General features: G+C 36.1%; 1 protein-coding gene across 23 annotated transcripts in view; it reads right to left on the minus strand.

Moving 5' to 3' along the window:
* Positions 1–19,882, minus strand: part of LOC105482167 (centrosome and spindle pole associated protein 1) — a 160,637-nt gene that overhangs the window by 104,773 nt on the left and 35,982 nt on the right. For 19 of the 23 annotated variants that reach the window (XR_011606966.1, XM_011742142.3, XM_011742137.3 and 16 more), the window contains 7 exons: positions 16,006–16,104; positions 13,198–13,268; positions 7,118–7,211; positions 5,343–5,400; positions 2,755–2,963; positions 508–629; positions 62–140 (listed from right to left, as the gene is read on the minus strand). Coding sequence is in view for 22 of the 23 variants with exons in the window: in XM_011742142.3 (XP_011740444.2) it covers positions 62–140; positions 508–629; positions 2,755–2,963; positions 5,343–5,400; positions 7,118–7,211; positions 13,198–13,268; positions 16,006–16,104 (732 nt within the window). In the remaining variant the exon portion in view is untranslated. Of the gene's footprint in view, positions 1–61; positions 141–507; positions 630–2,754; positions 2,964–4,836; positions 4,879–5,342; positions 5,401–7,117; positions 7,212–13,197; positions 13,269–16,005; positions 16,105–19,882 lie in introns of all 23 variants that reach the window. The other 4 variants (XM_011742136.3, XM_071068149.1, XM_071068153.1 and 1 more) reach the window with 3 other exon arrangements.

A 19,882-nucleotide genomic window follows, 5' to 3' on the forward strand; every position in this document is an offset into this window, starting at 1 on the left:
GTTTTGTGTATCTTTACAAAATAAAAGTGGGGAAAAATTATTCTTTTAACTAATAACTTACACAGCAGGTTGCGCTAGTTGGTGGGTGACAGGAGCACTAACATAAGCTGCAGGCTGTATGCCCATCATTCCTGAACCATCTTAAAGAAAAAAGAAAAAAAAAGTTTATTTAGAATAACCATTTAATAACATTTTATTTATTCCTCCAGAAAAAGGTACATAATCAAAATGTTACCTAGGGAAAACCATCAATATTTCCTTCTGGGTTAGAAGTTAGCAAAGAACAGCATAAGAAAACACAATCGTTATTTCTTAAATAGAGATGAAAAGGAAGTAACTATAAAATGTAACTGGGCTTTAAAATAGGGCATTTATTAAGTCAATATATAACATCTGAATTAAGCAAAGCTGTGCTTTTCTCATTTAGATATTTTTTGTTTACACAAAAAAACAATTTTCCTTATTGAGCCATGGGGGGAGAAAATGCTTACCCTATAGATAACTTACAATAAGCAAGACTGGGATCCAAAGTATTCCTGGCCCCATAAAAATAGTATGCATCATCATAAGGAGTTCGATAGTTAGTAGCCAAAGGTGGTAGTAGGGGAGGTGGAGGCAGAGGTGCAATCCTGTATGAAAATAAAAATGAAAAATTCCTCTCTCGTTTCATGGCAATTTTTTTAAAAAAATCAAGATACTACTCTTTTGCAAAAACAGTACTGAAAATCCTATCACTACTTTAGAAAAAGTCACCACCTTGCTCCAATCATTCATCAAAAATTATGACTCAAAAAGCAAATACTATTACATAGGATTTCACAATTTCAGGTACATTTATGTAAGACAAAAACCTGGCTTAATATTCAACCAATTAATATCCAATAGGCACAATGTGCCAGTATCAAATAAAGACAGACATGGTCCCTGTCCCTCAGGAGTAACATGAAAATAAACAACTACAGTCAGGTACAAGCAAATTAAATAATTATTAGTACAAGCAAATTAAATTAAATAGTAATATAGCCCAGAAAACGTAGAGTGCTATAGGTACAGGAGCAGGGACATTTAAACCACATGAGGGAGAGAAAGCAAGCACATGTAAGGCTTTCCAGAAGAGGCAACGCTTAAGTCATGCTACTGGAGTGAGCTTGTGTGTGTTAGAGTAAGGACAATCCAGAAAGAGAAGGCAAAGAGCTACAAAACAGTGTAAGTACAAATGGTTCAGTCTGACTGAGGAAACGAGTGTATTTCTTAATAGTAAAATAAAAGCGACTTAAATACCAAAAGTAAAGTACTGACATAATCTTTAGTATTTCATAAATGTAAAACTTCTGAAAACCTCTACATTAGCACTTCATTACTGATTAGGAAATATCTCCGTATTTCCATCAATGCAGTATTTTTCAGTAGTAAAAATGGCAAAGGCAAATTCCTTTAAATGAATAGAAAGAGACGGCAGCATTCTTGAATGTTCTCACTGTTGTATGTATCTTAACAGGTTCTCCCTTGTCATATACTTCAAAATAATTCCAAAGAACTAAGAAGGCCCTGAAGTTCTCTTCAGTAGGGAATATCTTTCATATTTACTAGCCACTCAATGTGTCTAACCCTTACACTATCCTCACAACAAAGATACATAAACAAAAATGTCAAATAACTGTTATGAAAGGGAGCTGTCATTATCATTAAATCTAATTTTATAGAGATTTTTACAAACTAATCCTCACAACCCTGTAATTGTAAACATGAAATAAAATATACTACTACTCCACTTTTACAAATGAGAAAACTGAAGTTCAACAAAGGTGTGGTTTGTCCAAAATCCAGAGAGGAAAGCCAACCATTTCAATCCCTAATTCAATGCTGAGACCACCATAAAATGCTCTGTCAATTCCAATCCCTCCTATTCTTGAGTCAGGAAGCCAACAGATGAAAAACACAAAGCCCCTGGTAAGTACAGTAAACACAGTTCTACAGTGGGTTAGTAACTAAAAGACCCACTTCTACTGAAATAATATAGTTCAGAAAATATCGATGTTCAAAAAAGTTAAGAAAAACACCTCTAAATTTAAATATATTTTATAATTAATATACTACCAGTGAACAAAAAATAAGCCCAGGTCCTGCAAAGAAGAAAGTATAGCCCAGAAAATATCAGTGTTAACAACAGGATTTTCTTTATGTATACTCTATTATAGCCTTTTACCTATAGAAATCAAATCTTTACCCCAATACCTAAATTACAGGTTTTATAATCTCAACACTTTTTATTTCAGGCATTTGAGTTACACAGCCCATAAGTAATCACAGAGAATGAGCTGAAGGAAACAGAAGCTAAATAAAATTATACGTATAAAAGAGCCACATTAGAAACTTTTTCTGCACAAATTGAAGAATTCAATGTTTGCCAAGTGGAAACAACGAAATTGAAAAAAATGTACAACTTTTATATGTTAAAAGATATCAAAAACAGACATCCCAAAATACGACCTAAAAGTAAGTAAACACTAAAATGTACTTAATAATTCATTCTAAAGATACAAAATCATCTTTAAACAATAAAATGTTTTAAGAATTTCCCTTATTTTTGTAATAGCAGAGAAAAAAACAAATTTCAGGAGAACTTATTTCACAAAACTGTTAACTGTACAAAATCTCTGAAGAATAACGTTATCCGCTTCAGCACATCCTTCTAAACATAAAATATAGCAATACCTTACCTAATTCCCACACACAAAACATTTAAACAAGCACCTGGGAGACACCATTTCACCAAAGGCGCTGTTAAGTCCACTGCGCAAATCTTCATTTTGAGAAGGAACGGAATGAACTGATGGGATGGGTGGGACAGATGGGGCAGATAAAGGAGGGAGAGGTGTCTGGAAAGCTATTCTGGGTCTTTCAGGTGGTATCATCTCTTCAAAGTGTCTTGGTGCCACACTAAACTGCTTTAGTCTATCAGGCTAAAATAAAGAAAAAAAAATCTGTTTGTTACATATAATCATAAGTTTAAAGGTAGAAGGGACTTCAAAAGACCTCCTATCCCAGCAGGTACTTAAGACAGTCACAGAATAACAAAATTTTACAGCTATAAAAGACTCCAAATATCTATTTTTATTTATTTATTTATTGAATAATGGAATTTTACAGCTATAAAAGACTCTGAATATTTATTTATTTATTTATTTATTTACTTTTGAGACAGAGTCTCACTCTGTCGCCCAGGCTGGAATGCAATGGCACGATCTCAGGTCACAGCAACTTCCACCTCCTGAGTTCAAGCAATTCTCCTGCCTCAGACTTAGAGTAGCTGGGATGACAGGCATCTGCTACCACGCGCAGCTAATTTTTGTGAAGAAGGGTGTTTCGCCACATTGGCCAGGCTGGTCTCAAACTCCTGGCCTCAAGTGATCCGCCTGCCTCAGCCTCCCAGGGTGCTGGAATTACAGGTGTGAGCTTCTGCGCCCGGCCAGATTCTCAATATCTAATGCTTATTTTATAAATGGGTAATTGAGGTTCTCTGAGAAGTAATATACCACCTAAGGTCTCGTTATTAGTAAAGAATTAAGTAGGCCGGGCGCGGTGGCTCAAGCCTGTAATCCCAGCACTTTGGGAGGCCGAGACGGGCGGATCACGAGGTCAGGAGTTCGAGACCATCCTGGCTAACACGGTGAAACCCCGTCTCTACTAAAAAATACAAAAAACTAGCCGGGCGAGGTGGCGGGCGCCTGTAGTCCCGGCTACTCGGGAGGCTGAGGCAGGAGAATGGCGTAAAAACCCGGGAGGCAGAGCTTGCAGTGAGCTGAGATCCGGCCACTGCACTCCAGCCTGGGCGACACAGCGAGACTCCGTCTCAAAAAAAAAAAAAAAAAAAAAAAAAAAGAATTAAGACCAGAGTCAGATATTAATTTTAAATATATCTGCAGTATTATTTCTATGTACTAGGACACTGTGCTCCTTCTCTAACCGCCATTTCTGTTATCTGTTACAAAGTATTCTGTGAAACAGGGTCAGCAAATGCTTTCTGTAAAGGGCTAGACAGTAAATAGGATTTGCAAGACTACATAGTCTCTTCATAACAAGCAGACTCAGCCATAGTGCTAAAGCAGCCACAAACAGTATGTCAACGAATAAGCAAGGCTGTGCTGCAACAAAACTGTTTTTTATGAAAACAGGCAGCAGAAAAAATTGGCCACAGGCCACACTTTGCTAATCTCTACTTTAGAACATCACTTATATGATATGCCCTTTTCTAAGATTTGCACATCTAAAGTAAACCCAAAAATAAAGGCCTGTTTCCTCTAATTACTTATTTATTCTCATAAATCAACTTGACACTCTATAGGAGCTTCAATTCAAAGATAAATAAAGTCTGTCACACACTAGTGTAACCATAAATACAAAATTTAACATGCCAACATATTACCTTAAAAAGCTCACCTTTTAAAAGGAAACTTTTGATGGATAAAATATATTTAGCTTTGAAATTTATCTTCTTTTTTTTCTACCATGGTTATCAGGAATGATTTCTCAGGTTAACCTAGAAGCGTACTGTGAGTGATGCTGGTGCAATATTAAACTTTTCCAAACAGATAACCCACAGGATATATTCTCGGCATAAGTAAAAGCAAATCAAAAGTTGCCTATAGGTAAATAATTTTAAGTTGCTGCATCCTTTTTAAGAATGAGCTTTTTAATGAAATTAAAGGTCTTAATCATTATTCAAAAATGAAACAAGACTTGTATTAGAAATAAATACTACATAACCAACTACAGAAAAAATAAATTGTGGTAAAAACACAGAAAAAATAAATTGTGGTAAAAACAATAAATTACCTCCTCCTTACTTAACTGCAATGATGTGAGTAATTCATTCCACTTAATGATGAGAATTGCAAAATTCAAGTAAAAATAAGATTATTATCTCTCTAATGTTACAATAAGTAACAATTACTAAAATGCTTTAAAAATAAAGTCTTCGGTTTTCTCAGAAATCATTCCAATATAAGAAAAGTGATCAAGATGTATTCAAGAAAAATATTAACATCAATTATAAATTTAACCAAGATAACTCTCCATGGAATAGTACGTGTGAACAAAGCAGAGATAACTAATTTAAAATAAACTTTAAAAAATGACACGCAAATGAAAAAGGAAAAATTATGTCAAGGAAATAACAGTTAAGAGAATTTACACTTTATGAGAACAGTTTTAGTTAATTTTATTACTGTTCAAATTGGTCTACTCTCTTTTTCTACCAATATTTTCTATCCCCACCTGCCACCACATTTGAGGATCATCTGATGAAAGATTAAACATTAAAAGATGCCAGAAACCCTTACCGATTTCTCAGGGTCTTGTGCTCCAGACGCTGCAACCCTGAGTTCTAAATCTTTTTCTCTAAACAAAATTAAAGTTTTACATATTAAAAAGATAAACTATCAAAATTATAAATAATCACTGAAAGAAGCTTATACACAAAGTCTATGCAATATATCTACAAAAACAAATAATTCCTTTAACTGACATTACAGCCTTAAATAATACTGAAAGCCAAATTTTTTTACTAGATACAAAGTAAACTAGAATTCACATGTAACTTAGACTATGTATCTCTAAGCCAATGCCCAGAGTATTTCAAAGACTAAATAATTCACACAAAATAAAATACAGAAATAAAATCTTTACCTTGCAAAACTAAAAACCTCTTTTAGGGCACACATATATTTTCAGTTAGCAAAAAGAAGGGTAAAAATTTAAATATATCTACCATACTTCCTAATAACAGGGTTTTTTTTAAATGTTAAAGATAACTAACATCAAACAGTAGATATTGGCTTCCTCTGAGATAGAAAAAGGTAAAAACTAAGAGATAACAGGTCTCAAATTCTCTCAAAACAAGATATCTATTCCTAATTTTGTTGTTGCTGTTGTTGTTGAGTCAGAGTCTCGCACTGTCTCCCGGGCTGGAGTGCAGTGGCGTGATCTCGGCTCACTGCAACCTCCGCCTCCCAGGTTCAAGCAATTCTCCTGCCTCAGCCTCCCGAATAGCTGGGACCACACGTGTGTGCCACCATGCCCGGCTAATTTTTTGTATTATTAGTAGAGATGGGGTTTCACTGTGTTAGCCAGGATGGTCTCGATCTCCTGACCTCGTGATGTACCCGCCTCAGCCTCCCAAAGTGCTGGGATTACAGGCGTGAGCTACTGTAATTTCTAATTTTAATCTATATTTAAAATTTCTAATTTTAAACTCTATTCCTAATTTTAAACTATAATATTTCATAGGTATTTCAACAAGAAAGACTATAAACAATGATACCTATATACAACAACATAAATACTTGTGATTTATCATTCCTGTGGAATTGAGGAAGCCACTGAAGTTTTTTGAGCAGGGAGCCAGTTTGATTAGTGTATTTTTTGATAGTTAATATCATAGTGTGCTGGATCTATTGGAGCAGGGAGAAGGGAGTTGGGAAGACTAGTTATTAGTTAGGAAGCTATTGCTGCAACCCAGGTCAGATGTAGAGAGGACTTATGCAAGGTTAATGGCTCTGAGAATAGAAAGAAGGAGAGGGCCTCATATGAAGTGAGTAAGAGAGGACAAGGAATACAAGTCATAGTGAGATTTTGAGGCTCCATTATTGGGCTATTAATAGAAAATGTAGAGGGACAGTTGGTTTTGAGATGCTCATTTGGGATGGAAATGTTAAATTTATAGGATACAATTTTTTTTTTTGCACGTATGTGTGTGCATACCATTTCATATGGCAAAAAATACTTTTATATTTGTTACTATATATGGGATAATCCAGAGGGCGTATCTGTAACATTAAATGCTACCTTAAATCAAAAACTGAAGAAATCAATGAAGGAAGTAAAAGGTCTATCACAGAATATACAAATACTCTCACTTGCAACTTATGGCCAAAACAACAACAACAACAAAAACTCTCTTGGTATTTATTTTCCTTGTTGATTTACCATGTAGAGACTAAAATATAAGTGATTTACAAATCAAACATCATATTAGAAAGACAACCCCTTATTTAACCATCTACACAAATGCATTTTAAACTCAAAATATCTCTTTTAAATGCAAACCTTTCATTACCGTCTCTTGTTCCTCTGTTGCTCAGCCATTTGTTCCAACAGTTCTAGTCTGTATTTCTCTTTCCTTCTCTGAATAAGTTCTCGATCTTCACCTCCTAGATAGTGGTATCAGAAAAATGCAATCTTAACTCTTAAGCATCGTACGCAATTAGAAAGTCAAGTCCTTAAAAACTCTGTCTTAATTGTATCATATAATTACTGAATATGCAAGAAATACAGAAGGAAAAAATCACATGAATCAGTCCTTCTTCAATTATTTTTGTAATTAATGGGTACCTACTATGTGTCAAACACAAGATACGGGAATCATGCCCATGCCTCTACCAGTAGTCAAAAATTTTCCTAAATAACAGAATATTCTTATCCCAACCCCATTTTTCTAACAATCTAAGTAATATTTCCATTAATATCTTCCATAAGTCTTATAAATTTAACATTTCAATCCCAAATGAGCACCTCAAAATCATCTGCCCCTCTTCATTTTCTATTAATGGACCAATACTGGAGCCTCAAAATCTCACTCTAACTTGGATTGCTTGTCCTCTTCTATTCTCTCCATATGAGGCCCCCTCCTTTCTATTCTCAGAGCCATTAACCTTGCATAAGTCCTCTCTACATCTGACCTGGATTGCAGCAAAAACTTCCTAACTAATATCCAGTCTTCCCAACTTCCTTCTCCCTGCTCCAATAGATCCAGTACACTATGTAATATTAACTGTCATAAAATACACTAATCAAACTGGCATTCTGCTCAAAAAAATTCAGTTCTGCAGGAAAAAATATAAACCTCTCACCCTGGTATTCCTTACACAAAAATTCAGCTATTCAAAAATTTTGAATGCAGAGAAGATTATTATTATTGCATATGTTAACACCACAAAATAACCTCTTAATCTAGATATGCAAGATCTGGAACACTACAAAAATCACAGGGTATCAAGAATGCAATTGAAACAGCAATTTCTGTACTGTCTTCATTACTGGTCTCCAACCATCAGTGAGCACACAGCATCTCATTTTGTCCATTAAGCACAGATATCAACAAAAGTGAAGCTCCCATAGAGGTTACATGAATTACATTAAGATTAATAACTGTGTTTTATAATAAAAGTAAATATTCCCATTCCACTTCTGACCATGATAGAATAACCAACCACAGGACTTAACCTCACACTGTTTAAAAAACAAATAAACAACAACAATAACCACAAATTAGAAAAGTGGACAAAATACACAAAATAATTGTTTTCCAGACACTGGACAAGAGGTAGTACAGAACTGTAATACCTAAGGGAAGGAAAATAGATGAGGTGAGCCCTATAATCACCCAATTTCTGCCCAAATGAAATTTCCAGACCACAGATACAGGTAAAGAGGTAAAGAGAACCCAAAGAGGGCCAGGAAACTGAGCTAAATTGAATAGATAAAGAGCAAAATTCAGGAAGGCTAAAATGGCTAGAAGTTACGGAGCAAAGATCCAATAGGAAGCACAAAAAGAGCTCCAGAAATCCACAGGAGGTCCCTTCAGACTTTGCAGTGTGCTAGTTTGTGCATTCACAGAGTGAAATTTCATTTGGCCTGGCAACAAACTAAGAAGGGTATGCAAACTGAACAATTCTCAGACCTGAAACAAAGGAGAAAAATTCAAGCTCCAGCCAGCTATGTTCTTGGTGGTCTTTCAGGGAACACGTCAGAAAGGTCACTCTGTAGTAGTAAGACTAAACTATTCTCTGAAAGGAAAGCTACTCTAGAGGTCCCTAGCTAAGTTTAAAACTGAACTCAGATCAAATTGGTCTTTAGTGAGGGAGAAGGAAAGGAAAAATCATTTTGGAAAAAATTCAGACTGCAGAAGCAGCCTGCTTGAAAAGTCACAGCAACAGACAAAAATAAAACAACCTGGGGGAAAAAATAAAACCTCAGACTGCACCTGGACAGATAAGCAAGGGTCTAGCACAGAGCTCTTTGTTCTTTGTCTAATTAGTGAACTCCCAGGAAAGTTTCCACCTCCTTTCAGGCATATTCATAGTGGGAACTTGCATGGGGGTGGGGCAGGGGTGGCTTATCTAAAACAAACCCAGTTATACAAACAAGACAAGCAGCTTTCTGCTTGCCTAGAGAGGTACCCAGAGCTGTATAAGGTAACACGAGTTGTACAGATAGTTTTACTGATAAGTTACTCAAACTGCTACAGAGATTGTTTCTTATAAAAGCTTTTCAATTCAGCTGTAACCCGGCCATCTACTTAGACTCCCCTCTTCCCTGCAGAGAGCTTTTTTTCTTTCACTTATTAAACTTTCGCTCCAACCCCACCTTTGTGTCTATAGTTCTTAATTTTCTTGGACATGGGACAAAGAACCTGGGGTAATAGTTCAGACAACGAGAAACTGCTACATTAAGGAGCATGTGTGAGACTGCAACATTAGTAACAGAGAAATGTGACAATGGTAGGCAAAATTTTTTAAAGATGGCTACTCCGTTCCCTGCTCCCTGCTGAATCCCTGTATAATTCCCTCCCCTTGAGAATGGGTAGGACCTGTAACTTACTTGTATACAATAGAATATGGAAAGGTGGAAAAAATATTTGCAGATGTAACTAAGGTACTGAATCAACTAATTTTGAAGTAATTAAAAGGGAGATTATCTTAGGTGGACCTGATACAATCAGGTGAAAGCTCTTAGAAGGAACGGGCCCTTCCTGAATTTAGAGATTCCTCTTGCTGGCATAAAGTAAGTAACCATGGTAAGGAAGCCCACATGGCAAGGAACAGCAGATGGCCACTAGAAACTGTGGGCAGTCTCCAGTGGGTATCCAGTAAGAAGCCAGGGCCCTCAGTCATATAGCCACAAAGAAATGAATTCTGCCAACAACCTACATTAGCTTAGAGGCAGATTCTTCCCCACTCAAGCCTCCGGTTAAAAAGCAGCCTGATGGATACCTTGATTATAGCCTTTTGAGACCATTAGCAAAGGATCTGTTCAGTAAACCATGCCCAGACTTGACCCACTGGAGTTGCTGCCTGAATGCAATTTCTAAATGTTCACTAGAAAAACTGGGATCAAACAACACAGAAGACCTAAAAGAGATACTTTTGTGACATTCAGGCACAAAACATGGCCCACATTCCAGACTTTCAAAGCAGACTATACAAAGCAAAAGCTGCAAGCTATGGTGAAGGGACAGAAAATCAGCTTGGACCCAATATCCCACACTCTTACATAGCAAAGGCTTGTTACTGTTAGGGGAAGGGCAAAAAAAATCTGGTGAAAAATCTGATGCAAAACCCTCCTCAGACACAAAGAAGAGTTTAGCTATCATCCTGGGCAAGGACAGAAATGTTGAGAAAGACCCATCCCTGAGGCCCAGATGCACAGGACCAGTACAGCATCAAGTAACAATCAACAGCAATATATTGCTGAGAAGGGGGAAGTGTGGAGGAAGAGATGCCCTCACTGTCAAGGACATGAAGGTCTTGCTGAAAACTGGGGAAAGTGCAGGAACACTAAGAAAATCCCTCTGGCACTCCAGGCCTCACATGAAGGACAAGATAGAGAATTCAACACTTCTCTCTAAGCAATCAATAGAAGCAGATAAAATTCATTAAGGATATACAAGACATGAACATACAATGAACTAACTTGATTTAACTGACACCTTTTTTTGTCTTTTTTTGATACAGGGTCTTACTCTGTCACCCAGGTTGGAGTGCAGTGGCACAATCACGGCTCACTGCAGCCTCAACCTCCCAGGCTTAAGCAATCCTCCTACCTCTGCCTCCTGAGTGGCTAGGACTACAGGTGCATGCCACCACACCCAATTAATTTTTTTATTTTTTGTAGAGACATGGTCTCCCTATGTTGTCCAGGTTGCTCTCAAACTCTTGGGCTCAATCAAGTGATCCTCCTGCTTCAGCCACGCAGGATACTGGGATTACAGGTGTGAGCCACCACACCCAGCGTTAAATGACATCTATAAACTACTATACTCAACAACTGCACCATGCACATTCTTTCAAGTACACACTAAACACTCACCAAGACAGACTATATTCTGAGCCACTCAAAAAAAAAAAAAAAAAAAAAAAAGGCAAAGAAATTCAACAAACTTGAAATAACAAATTAATCTAATTATATTCTTGGATCTTAAGAGGCTTAAACAAGCAGTCAATAACAAAAAGACAGAAGGAAAATTCCCAAATGAATGGAAATTTTTAAACATACTTCTAAATTACCTATGGTTCTCTTATAAACCCCACAATACATTTGTTATTTAGCTCTAAACTAAATCAATGATCTTACTCTTTAAATAAAGAAAAGGCCCCAAGTGACATCCTTGGGGCAAAATTATAGGAAGATAAATTTCAGTTCAATTGAAATAAGAGTATCATAACAATCACAGCCATCTGAAGATGGAATGTCCTGTCTCTAGGGATAATAAATTTCCTATAGGTATGTACAAACATAGTTTGGGGGGGAAAAGATCAACCACGAGATAAGTCATTGAATTAAATGACTTTAACAGTTTGTTTCAAATGTTAGAGTTCATTGTCTTACCAAATATTCATCTATAAATCCTGGATTGCATTAAACTCATGCTATTCATCTTTAAAAGGTCAGGATACAATAATCCTTTTATTGATAAAATTATCAGTAGGCTCTCAGCTCAGAAAGACATTTCTCTTATTTTACCATGTTTTATAAAATACATCAGCAGGGAACAGTGGCTCACGCCTGTAATCTCAGCACTTTAGGAAGCCAAGGCGGGCAGATCACTTGAGGTCAGGAGTTTCAGACCAGCCTGGTCAACATGGTGAAACTCCATCTCTACTAAAAAAATACAAAAATTAGCCAGGCATGGTGGCACATGCCTATAATTCCAACTACTCAGGAGACTGAGGCACAAGAATCACTTGAACCCAGGAGGCGGAGGTTGCAGTGAGCCAAGATTGTGCCACTGCACTCCAACCTCAGTGATAGGGCGACACTCAGTTTCAAAAAAAAAAAAAAAAACATAAGAATATAGCCTTTTAAAATAAAATAAGTAAATAAAAATAAAAGAAAAAATATAGACTTTACATGGTACTGATTAAACTGGTCAATTTTCACCTACAGATAATATACTAGAATAAAATTCTAGGTGGCATGCTATTTTTCTCACAACAGTCATTCACAAGGGAACAAAAACCTGAGAATACAGTGCAATTATATGTCTCTAAACCAGTATTTAATTTACTGTTTTTATGTTGAATGAATCTAGAGTGTTATTTAATTTCTTCATATACTTTACTAAAACCAAATTTCAGTTCATTTTTTTCTAACAGTTTTCACACAAAGAACAGACCTCTTCTTTTCTATTACACATTTAAAGGTACAAACCAGAAACAACGCTCTCCTCACAGTTTCTGGTATTAAGTTGTGACAAGTGTCATATAGCAAAACAAGCTTATATTCAGCAATGGCTTCTAATAAACAGAAAATTTAGACCATCATCATGACTTGAACAAAACACCTTCTCAGAAACTACATGAAAAGAACAAAGGAAAGAAAGGTTTAATTTGTAGAAAATAAACTAATATACAAAGCAGTTTTGTACTAGCTGAAGAAACTAGAAAGAAGAATTAAGGAAAAAACTATCATATATAAAACAAAATTTTTTAAAAAGCAGAATGTAAGAAACAGCCACACTGCAACAGAGTGCTAATAAAATATGGAATTAAAAGCTCATTACTGATTGGTAATGATCAATCCATTTTGCAAAGAAAAGATTACTGAAACTAATAATTTTATTATCACCTATGGAAAGCACATCAGTAAATAATTTAGCTTTAAAATCATACATAGATGTGTTCATGAATATCATGAATAAAAATACAAAGATATATAAAATTTTAAAAATACAAAATAAAGTTATACATAGAGCTATATAAACTAAATGATTAGCATAGTATCTAGCCATAAAGTAAGCACTTACAAATATTTTCTACTATTAGTAAAAATAGTATTAATCACAACACTGAGTGCTCACTAAAAAAGGATTATAAGACACTCTGTACAAGTCCAACTAATTGGAAGTTTTGTGCCTACCAAAGAGCATCCCTGCAAAAGGACTACAAGTATCTTGATTAGCAGATTTGGATGGTTCATTGTCTGAAGCACTAAAGAAAAAAAGACAGAGAAACAGAGTAAGTTAAAATCCAGATAATTTACAGGAAGCAAAATTTTAGAGTAAAATGTAGATATGAGTGATTAGCCTTTCAAAGTACTATGGACATTATAATATTTACAAATTTTTAAGGTTAAGGTAAAATCATGGCATTCTATCTCTTTATACAGTGCAACTCCAATGTATTCAGGCCTAAAAAAAAAAAATTTTGGCCAGGCACGGTGGCTCACACCTGCAATTCCAGCACTTTGGGAAGCCTACATGGGTGGATTGCCTGAGGTCAGGAGTTGGAAATCAGCCTGGCCAACATGGTGAAACCCCGTCTCTAATAAAAATACACAAAAAATTAGCTAGGTGTGGTGGCAGAGGCCTGTAATCCCAGCTACTCAGGAGGCTGAGGCAGGAGAATAACCTGAAACCAGGAAGTGGAGGTTGCAATGAGCCGAGATAACATCATTGTGCTCCAGCCTGGGCAACAAGAGTGAGACACATCTCAAAAACAAAAACAAAAATGTTCAGCTTGCTTCACTGGCTATATAAGTTCTCAAATAAAATCTTTTTCAGGCTGGGTGTGGTGGCTAACACCTGTATTACAGCACCTTGGGAGGCCAAGGTGGGCAGATCGCTTGAGGTCAGGAGCTTGAGACCAGCCTGGCTAACATGGTAAAACCTCATCTCTACTAAAAATACAGAAATTAGCTGGGCATGGTGGCATGCGCCTATAATCCCAGCTACTTGGGAGGCAGAGGCAGAAGAATCACTTGAACCCGGGAAGCAGAGGGTACAGTGAGCCAAGATCACGCCACTGTACTCAACACTGGGTGACAGTACGAGACTCTGTCTCAAAAAAAAAAAAAAAAAAAAAAAATCCTTTTTCATAAAAAAAGTTACCCCAGTTAAAAAAAAAAAAAAGGAATATAAGTGCACATAAGACTGGGTGCAGTAGCTCACGCCTGTAATCCCAGCACTTTGGGAGGCCAAGGCGGGCGAATTACCTGAGGTCAGGAGTTTGAGACCAGCCTGGCTAACATGGTGAAATTCCATCACTACTAAAAATACAAAAAAATTAGCCAGGCGTGGTGACGCGCACCTCTAATCCCAGCTACTCAGGAGGCCGAGGCAGGAGAATCACTTGAATCAAGAAGGCAGAGAGCCAAGATCGTGCCACTGCATTCCAGTCTGGGCGACAGAGGGAGACTCCGTCTCAAAAAAGAATAAAAAGAAAAAGAAAAAAGAAAAGTGCACATAAATTTTTAAAAAAAAAAAAGAAGAAGAGAAAGAGTGACCTATGCACACACTTAGAAAAGATCATCCCTAAAAACACTCCTTCCTGGCCATGCACAGTGGCTCATGCCTGTAAGATCCCACCATGAGTTTGGGAGTTCAAGACCAGCCTGGACAACGGAGATCCTGTCTCTAAATTTAAAAAAAAAAATTTAAAAAAAATTTTTTTAAAAAAACTAGGCAGGCATAGTGGCACATGCCTGTAGTCCCAACTACTCCAGAGGCTGTGGTGGGAGGGTCACTTGAGCCTGGAAAGTCAAGGTTTCAGTGAGCTATATCATGTCACTGCACTCCAGCATGGACAACAAAGCTGTCTCAAAAAAAAAAAAACAAAAAAAAAACCTCCTTTCTTGGAAGACTGAAACAAGGGGAAAAAAATCCTCAAAGGAAACTTAATTGATTAGAACGAAACAGCAAATTATCTTCTTGCAAGCAGTGTTTATATATTATTTTTCTTAGAAAAAATAGGCATCTTTCTTGACATATGACATCATATTCACTGTATACTATAGATTCAAAACCATTTATCCTTATGTACAGCACCGGAATGCCACCAAAATGATAAAAAACTGTAAGTAGAAAGAGAACAGAAAGATAAAATACATATAATTTCCTTTCAACACGACAGAAATATATACGAGCACTAATTTTACAAAGTAAGCATAAAAGCTATCTACTTGATAAACTGAAAATCAAAAATAAACTTTTGAAAGAAAAATTCACACCACAGGAACATTCCCAATTTTTTTTTTTTTGAGATAAGTCTCACTCTGTTACCCAGGCTGGAATGCAGTGGCACTACCTCAGCTTACCACAACCTCTGCCTCCGGGGTTCAAGTTATTCTCCTGCCTCAGCCTCCTGAGTAGCTGGGATTACAGGGATTATTACCAGGGATTACAGGGATTACCACGCCTGGCTAATTTTTTTTTTTTTTTTTTTTTTGTATTTTCAGTAGAGAGGGTTTCACCATGTTGGCCAGGCCAGGCTGGTCTTGAACTCCTGACCTCAAGTGATCCACCTGCATCGGCCTCCCAAAATGCTGGGATTACAGGCATGAGCCACCAGGCCCAGCCACATTTTCAACTTATTTCCAGTCAAGTTGCATCACCATGACTCTAAGATATTTTAAGTTTTTAGTCCATTAAATTATACTTATTTCTTTTATTATTTCAAATAAATTTACATACTTCGTAATGATAGGGACATCTTCAGAACACCCTGGCACACTTTATAACCAAAAACTTGTTCTTTAAAAGAATGCTGTAAAGTACTATCAATTTTCATTTAGTACTACCTCCTCATCCTTTCTTTTCCTTTAATTCACTTCTAAGAAGAAAGGCTGTTAATTTACTATACCTTTCTACTTTTTCAGTTAGCCAGTTTAAGGCACATTCTGTTTCACAATGTAATAACTAAAGGGGAGAATTTATATTACATACTGTACCTTTTATTTTCAGCAGATGAAATTCCTATGTTTGACTGTTCTATAACATCCCCATCATGTTCCATAGGAGGCACATTCCCTCGTCTATTCCTGTGCATCCTTAAAAACATATTAGCTTATAAAGAATGTTCCACATACAGACCTTCTTATAACACTTTGGTGGTTTTACATTTGATGTTGGCAACATTAAAGGGAACAAAGTGTTATAATGAAGTTTTACCATAAACACATTCTAAAATTAAATAGAATTTGTATGATCTGCTGGTTAATGAGACACTAAGAGTTTAAATGTAATAATCTTTTCTAAAAAGATTATAAATTATTTTAATGTACTTTCTATAAGTTTTGATTTTTAAAACTACAAATATACTAACACTTTTTTATCATTCTATTTAAAAGTGAACCGAACACCTACTGGGTATTCGGACACAGTCCCTACACTCACAAAGATTATAGTCAAAATTCAAAATGAGAACATTTTTTAAATCAAAATTCGTAGAGTCTGTCAATTATTTCATTGTATATATAACCTTCTTTTTTTTTTCTGAGACAGAGTCTTGCTGTGTCGCCAGGCTGGAATGCAGTGGCGCGATCTCGGTTCACTGCAACCTCTGCCTCCCAGGTTCAAGTAATTCCCCTGCCTCAGCCTCCCAAGTAGCTGGGACTATAGGCGCGCACCACCACACCTGGCTAATTTTTTGTATTTTAGTAGAGATGGGGTTTCACCCTGTTGGCCAGGATACTCTCGATCTCCTAACCTTGTGATCTCCCGCCTCGGCCTCCCAAAGTGCTGGGATTACAGGCATGAGCCACCGCGCCCTGTCATAACCTTTTTAACTTAAAAATACAGCAGCAGTCTGTAAATTAAATCAAATGTAACAAACCATGACATTTGCTAACACTGTAAATCACAGGAAAGAATAAATGTTACTGATAGGCGAATGGAAAACATTAACAGGGAAAATGATTAGCTAACTTTACTTACGAGGTCATAACAAAAAGAAAGATTAGCATGTTTTCTATTTTCTTCTTTAAAAACCTTTTTGGAAAATAATAATGAATAAATGTTTTTCAATCAATCTTTTTTCCATTTGGCAAACACTGATTTTATTTTTAGCTTAATTTCTCATACCATAGAAACCAACATGACTTTTTATACCAATACTTATCGGCGTTCATGAAAATCAGCATTTCATAATCATTTCAAAGTTTCTTTACGTGGCTGTTGAGTTACCCAACTATACTGTCTTTCTCAAGAGGACTATTACAAAGAAATATGGTTGTTAAAGTGGTATTCAGTATTTTAGGTGAATTTCATTATCAGATTAAGAAAAATGGCAATTTTCCGGAAAAAAAAAAAAAGAAACTTCTCACTCTCCACAGAACCAGCATATAAAACTCTTTCTTCACTTGTTTCCATCATACAAGCCACTGTCAACATCATCTGTGGAGAAAACACTATTTGGAATTTTAATCTTAGTAACTATCACATGGCATAACGCATGAATGGCTTCCATTTTTTAATCCATCACACATCACACACACACATTCATCACACACACACATTCTGATGTGTGAATGACACATCAGCTTAGTGTCATTCCCTACTTAAACCACTTAACAAACAGGTAAATACAAACTCAAATTCAAATTTGTAATTAACACTGCCAGGCAACCAGATTTAGTTATACTGGATCTTTATATATAATGCCGAAAAGTGTTAACAGAGCAGGCCTGAGACTGTCTGTCCTCAGAAAAGCCTGACTATGTAGTTGACCCTTAGCTGGCACCTGGGAATACAGATTTTGGGAGAGTTACAACCACTGGCAGAACTGATAAGAGCAGCTCACTGTGCTTAAACTGCACAAACTATAGTTTATGCTAAACACTTGCTTTTCTTCAGGAGGTCTGGAATTTTGGTACATGCCAGGTACAGGATGCCTATGTAACCATCCCACAATAAAAACCTTGGGCACCGAGTGTCTAATCGCTTTCCTGGTAGACATTTCCTTATATTGTTACAATTCAATGCTGGAGGTAGTAAGCATCTCCTGTGTGATACCACTGGGAGAGAACCCTTGGAAGCTTGTGTCTGGTTTCCTTCAAACTTTGTTCCATGTGCCTTTTACCTTTGCTGATTTTGCTTTGTATCATTTTGCTGTAATAAATTATAACTGTGAGTACAACTATACCCAAAGTCCTTATGGATCCTCCTAGCAAATCACCTAGAGGTTTTCTTGAGAACCCACGACGCAACACAAAAGGCAAATTCACTGGTGTAGTAAAGAGGTATCTATGCCAAAAAAAATTATATATAAAAATAATTTATTTATATACATTCTTTAATAATAAATCTTTATTTAAAAAATCTTTAACAGAGGCCAGGCATGGCGGCTCATACCTGTAGTCCCAGCTACTTGGGAGGCTAAAGTGGGAGGACTGCTTGAGCCTGGAAGGCAGAGGTTGCAGTGAGCCAAGACTGTACCACTGCACTCCAGCCTGAGTAACAGAGTAAGACCCTGTCTCAAAAAAAAAAAAAAAAAAAAAAAAAAAAATTAAATAGAAATGTAAAGTTACAAATTCTTAAAAGCATAACTTGGGGTCCCAGAATTAAAGGTCACTGAGATATACAAAAGCTTCTTCTAAAATTAACATAGGGCTTGTGGCTTCCTTCATTACTAGTTAAGTTTTCTGAAGATAATATTTAGATTAATAATTCTAGCTTATCTTTACATCACCACTGCACCCAAGGTATCCACACTAAAAAATCTTTTACAGGCTCTTCAGTGTATACAGATAGTAAAGCAAACGCCATAAACACAAGAGGTCATTTTCCAAGTTCATCCTAAATTAATTTAAGAAATGATTTTATTTATGTATAAGGTTAAGGTCTGTTTGCTAAAATCTACAGCAAAATCAAAACATTTCCTACTGAACAGCACATATGAAAAGATATTCTAAGGTATACCCTTCACTGAAGAAAAAAAAATCATTTACAAGATTATAAAAGTCCACTTTGTTACCAACGATTATAATAAGATCGAGACTGAAAAATGTGTAAGAGACTAAAAAAGAGCAGAAATAAGCATTTCACTAAAAAGATAAAATCCTAGGGATACTATTCAATTTTATGAAATGACACATGATTTGTTTATCTTTTTTAAGTCAAGGAAGAATTACTGTTTACAAATATAGATTTTATAATTTTTTTTTTTTAATTACCTATATAAGACCTAAAAAAAAGAAACCTTGAAGGGAAATTAAGCTGAAAAGCCAAACTATAGTTTGGAAAGTTAGCCACCTTATTCTCTATTAAAATATCCCTACAATTTTTATGGCATTTCCTTCATTTACTAAAAGTGCCCTTTATATTTCTAATAAATTTAGCATTTAATCACCCTGAACTACCTCTGTTAGTTCACTTAAACAGCTTTTATGGTCTCACAATTTATTGTTGTAACCTTTTCTGAACAAAAAAAGTCCTCTCTGAAGAAAGCAACTAGTATGAATCAGCAGTGGTTTTAGAATGGTTACCTCTTTATTCAATCATCTCAACATTAAAGGGAAACAGACAGACAATAATATCCAAAAGTAATGCACTCACCTAATGTCTAAGAACCATCTGATTCTAACCAAAGTTCAGGGGTTCAGTTTAGGTTCAGTTTGTCCCTGGAAGCCCTTTCTGTTTCACTGTGAGAGTACCAGATTAAGACTATCCTTGTGACCCAGAAGTAATCTATCTAAATACTCTCCCATCAAATTACTAACCAGGTCCAAGCCTACTTAGTTTCCAATATCAAACAAGATTAGGCACGTTCCAGGGTGGTGTAGCCATAGAAAATCTACCTAAATATTCTATGGCTTTTAACATATAGGT

This window comes from Macaca nemestrina, chromosome 8, assembly GCF_043159975.1.
Source record: "Macaca nemestrina isolate mMacNem1 chromosome 8, mMacNem.hap1, whole genome shotgun sequence".
NCBI classification, from domain to species: domain Eukaryota; kingdom Metazoa; phylum Chordata; class Mammalia; order Primates; family Cercopithecidae; genus Macaca; species Macaca nemestrina.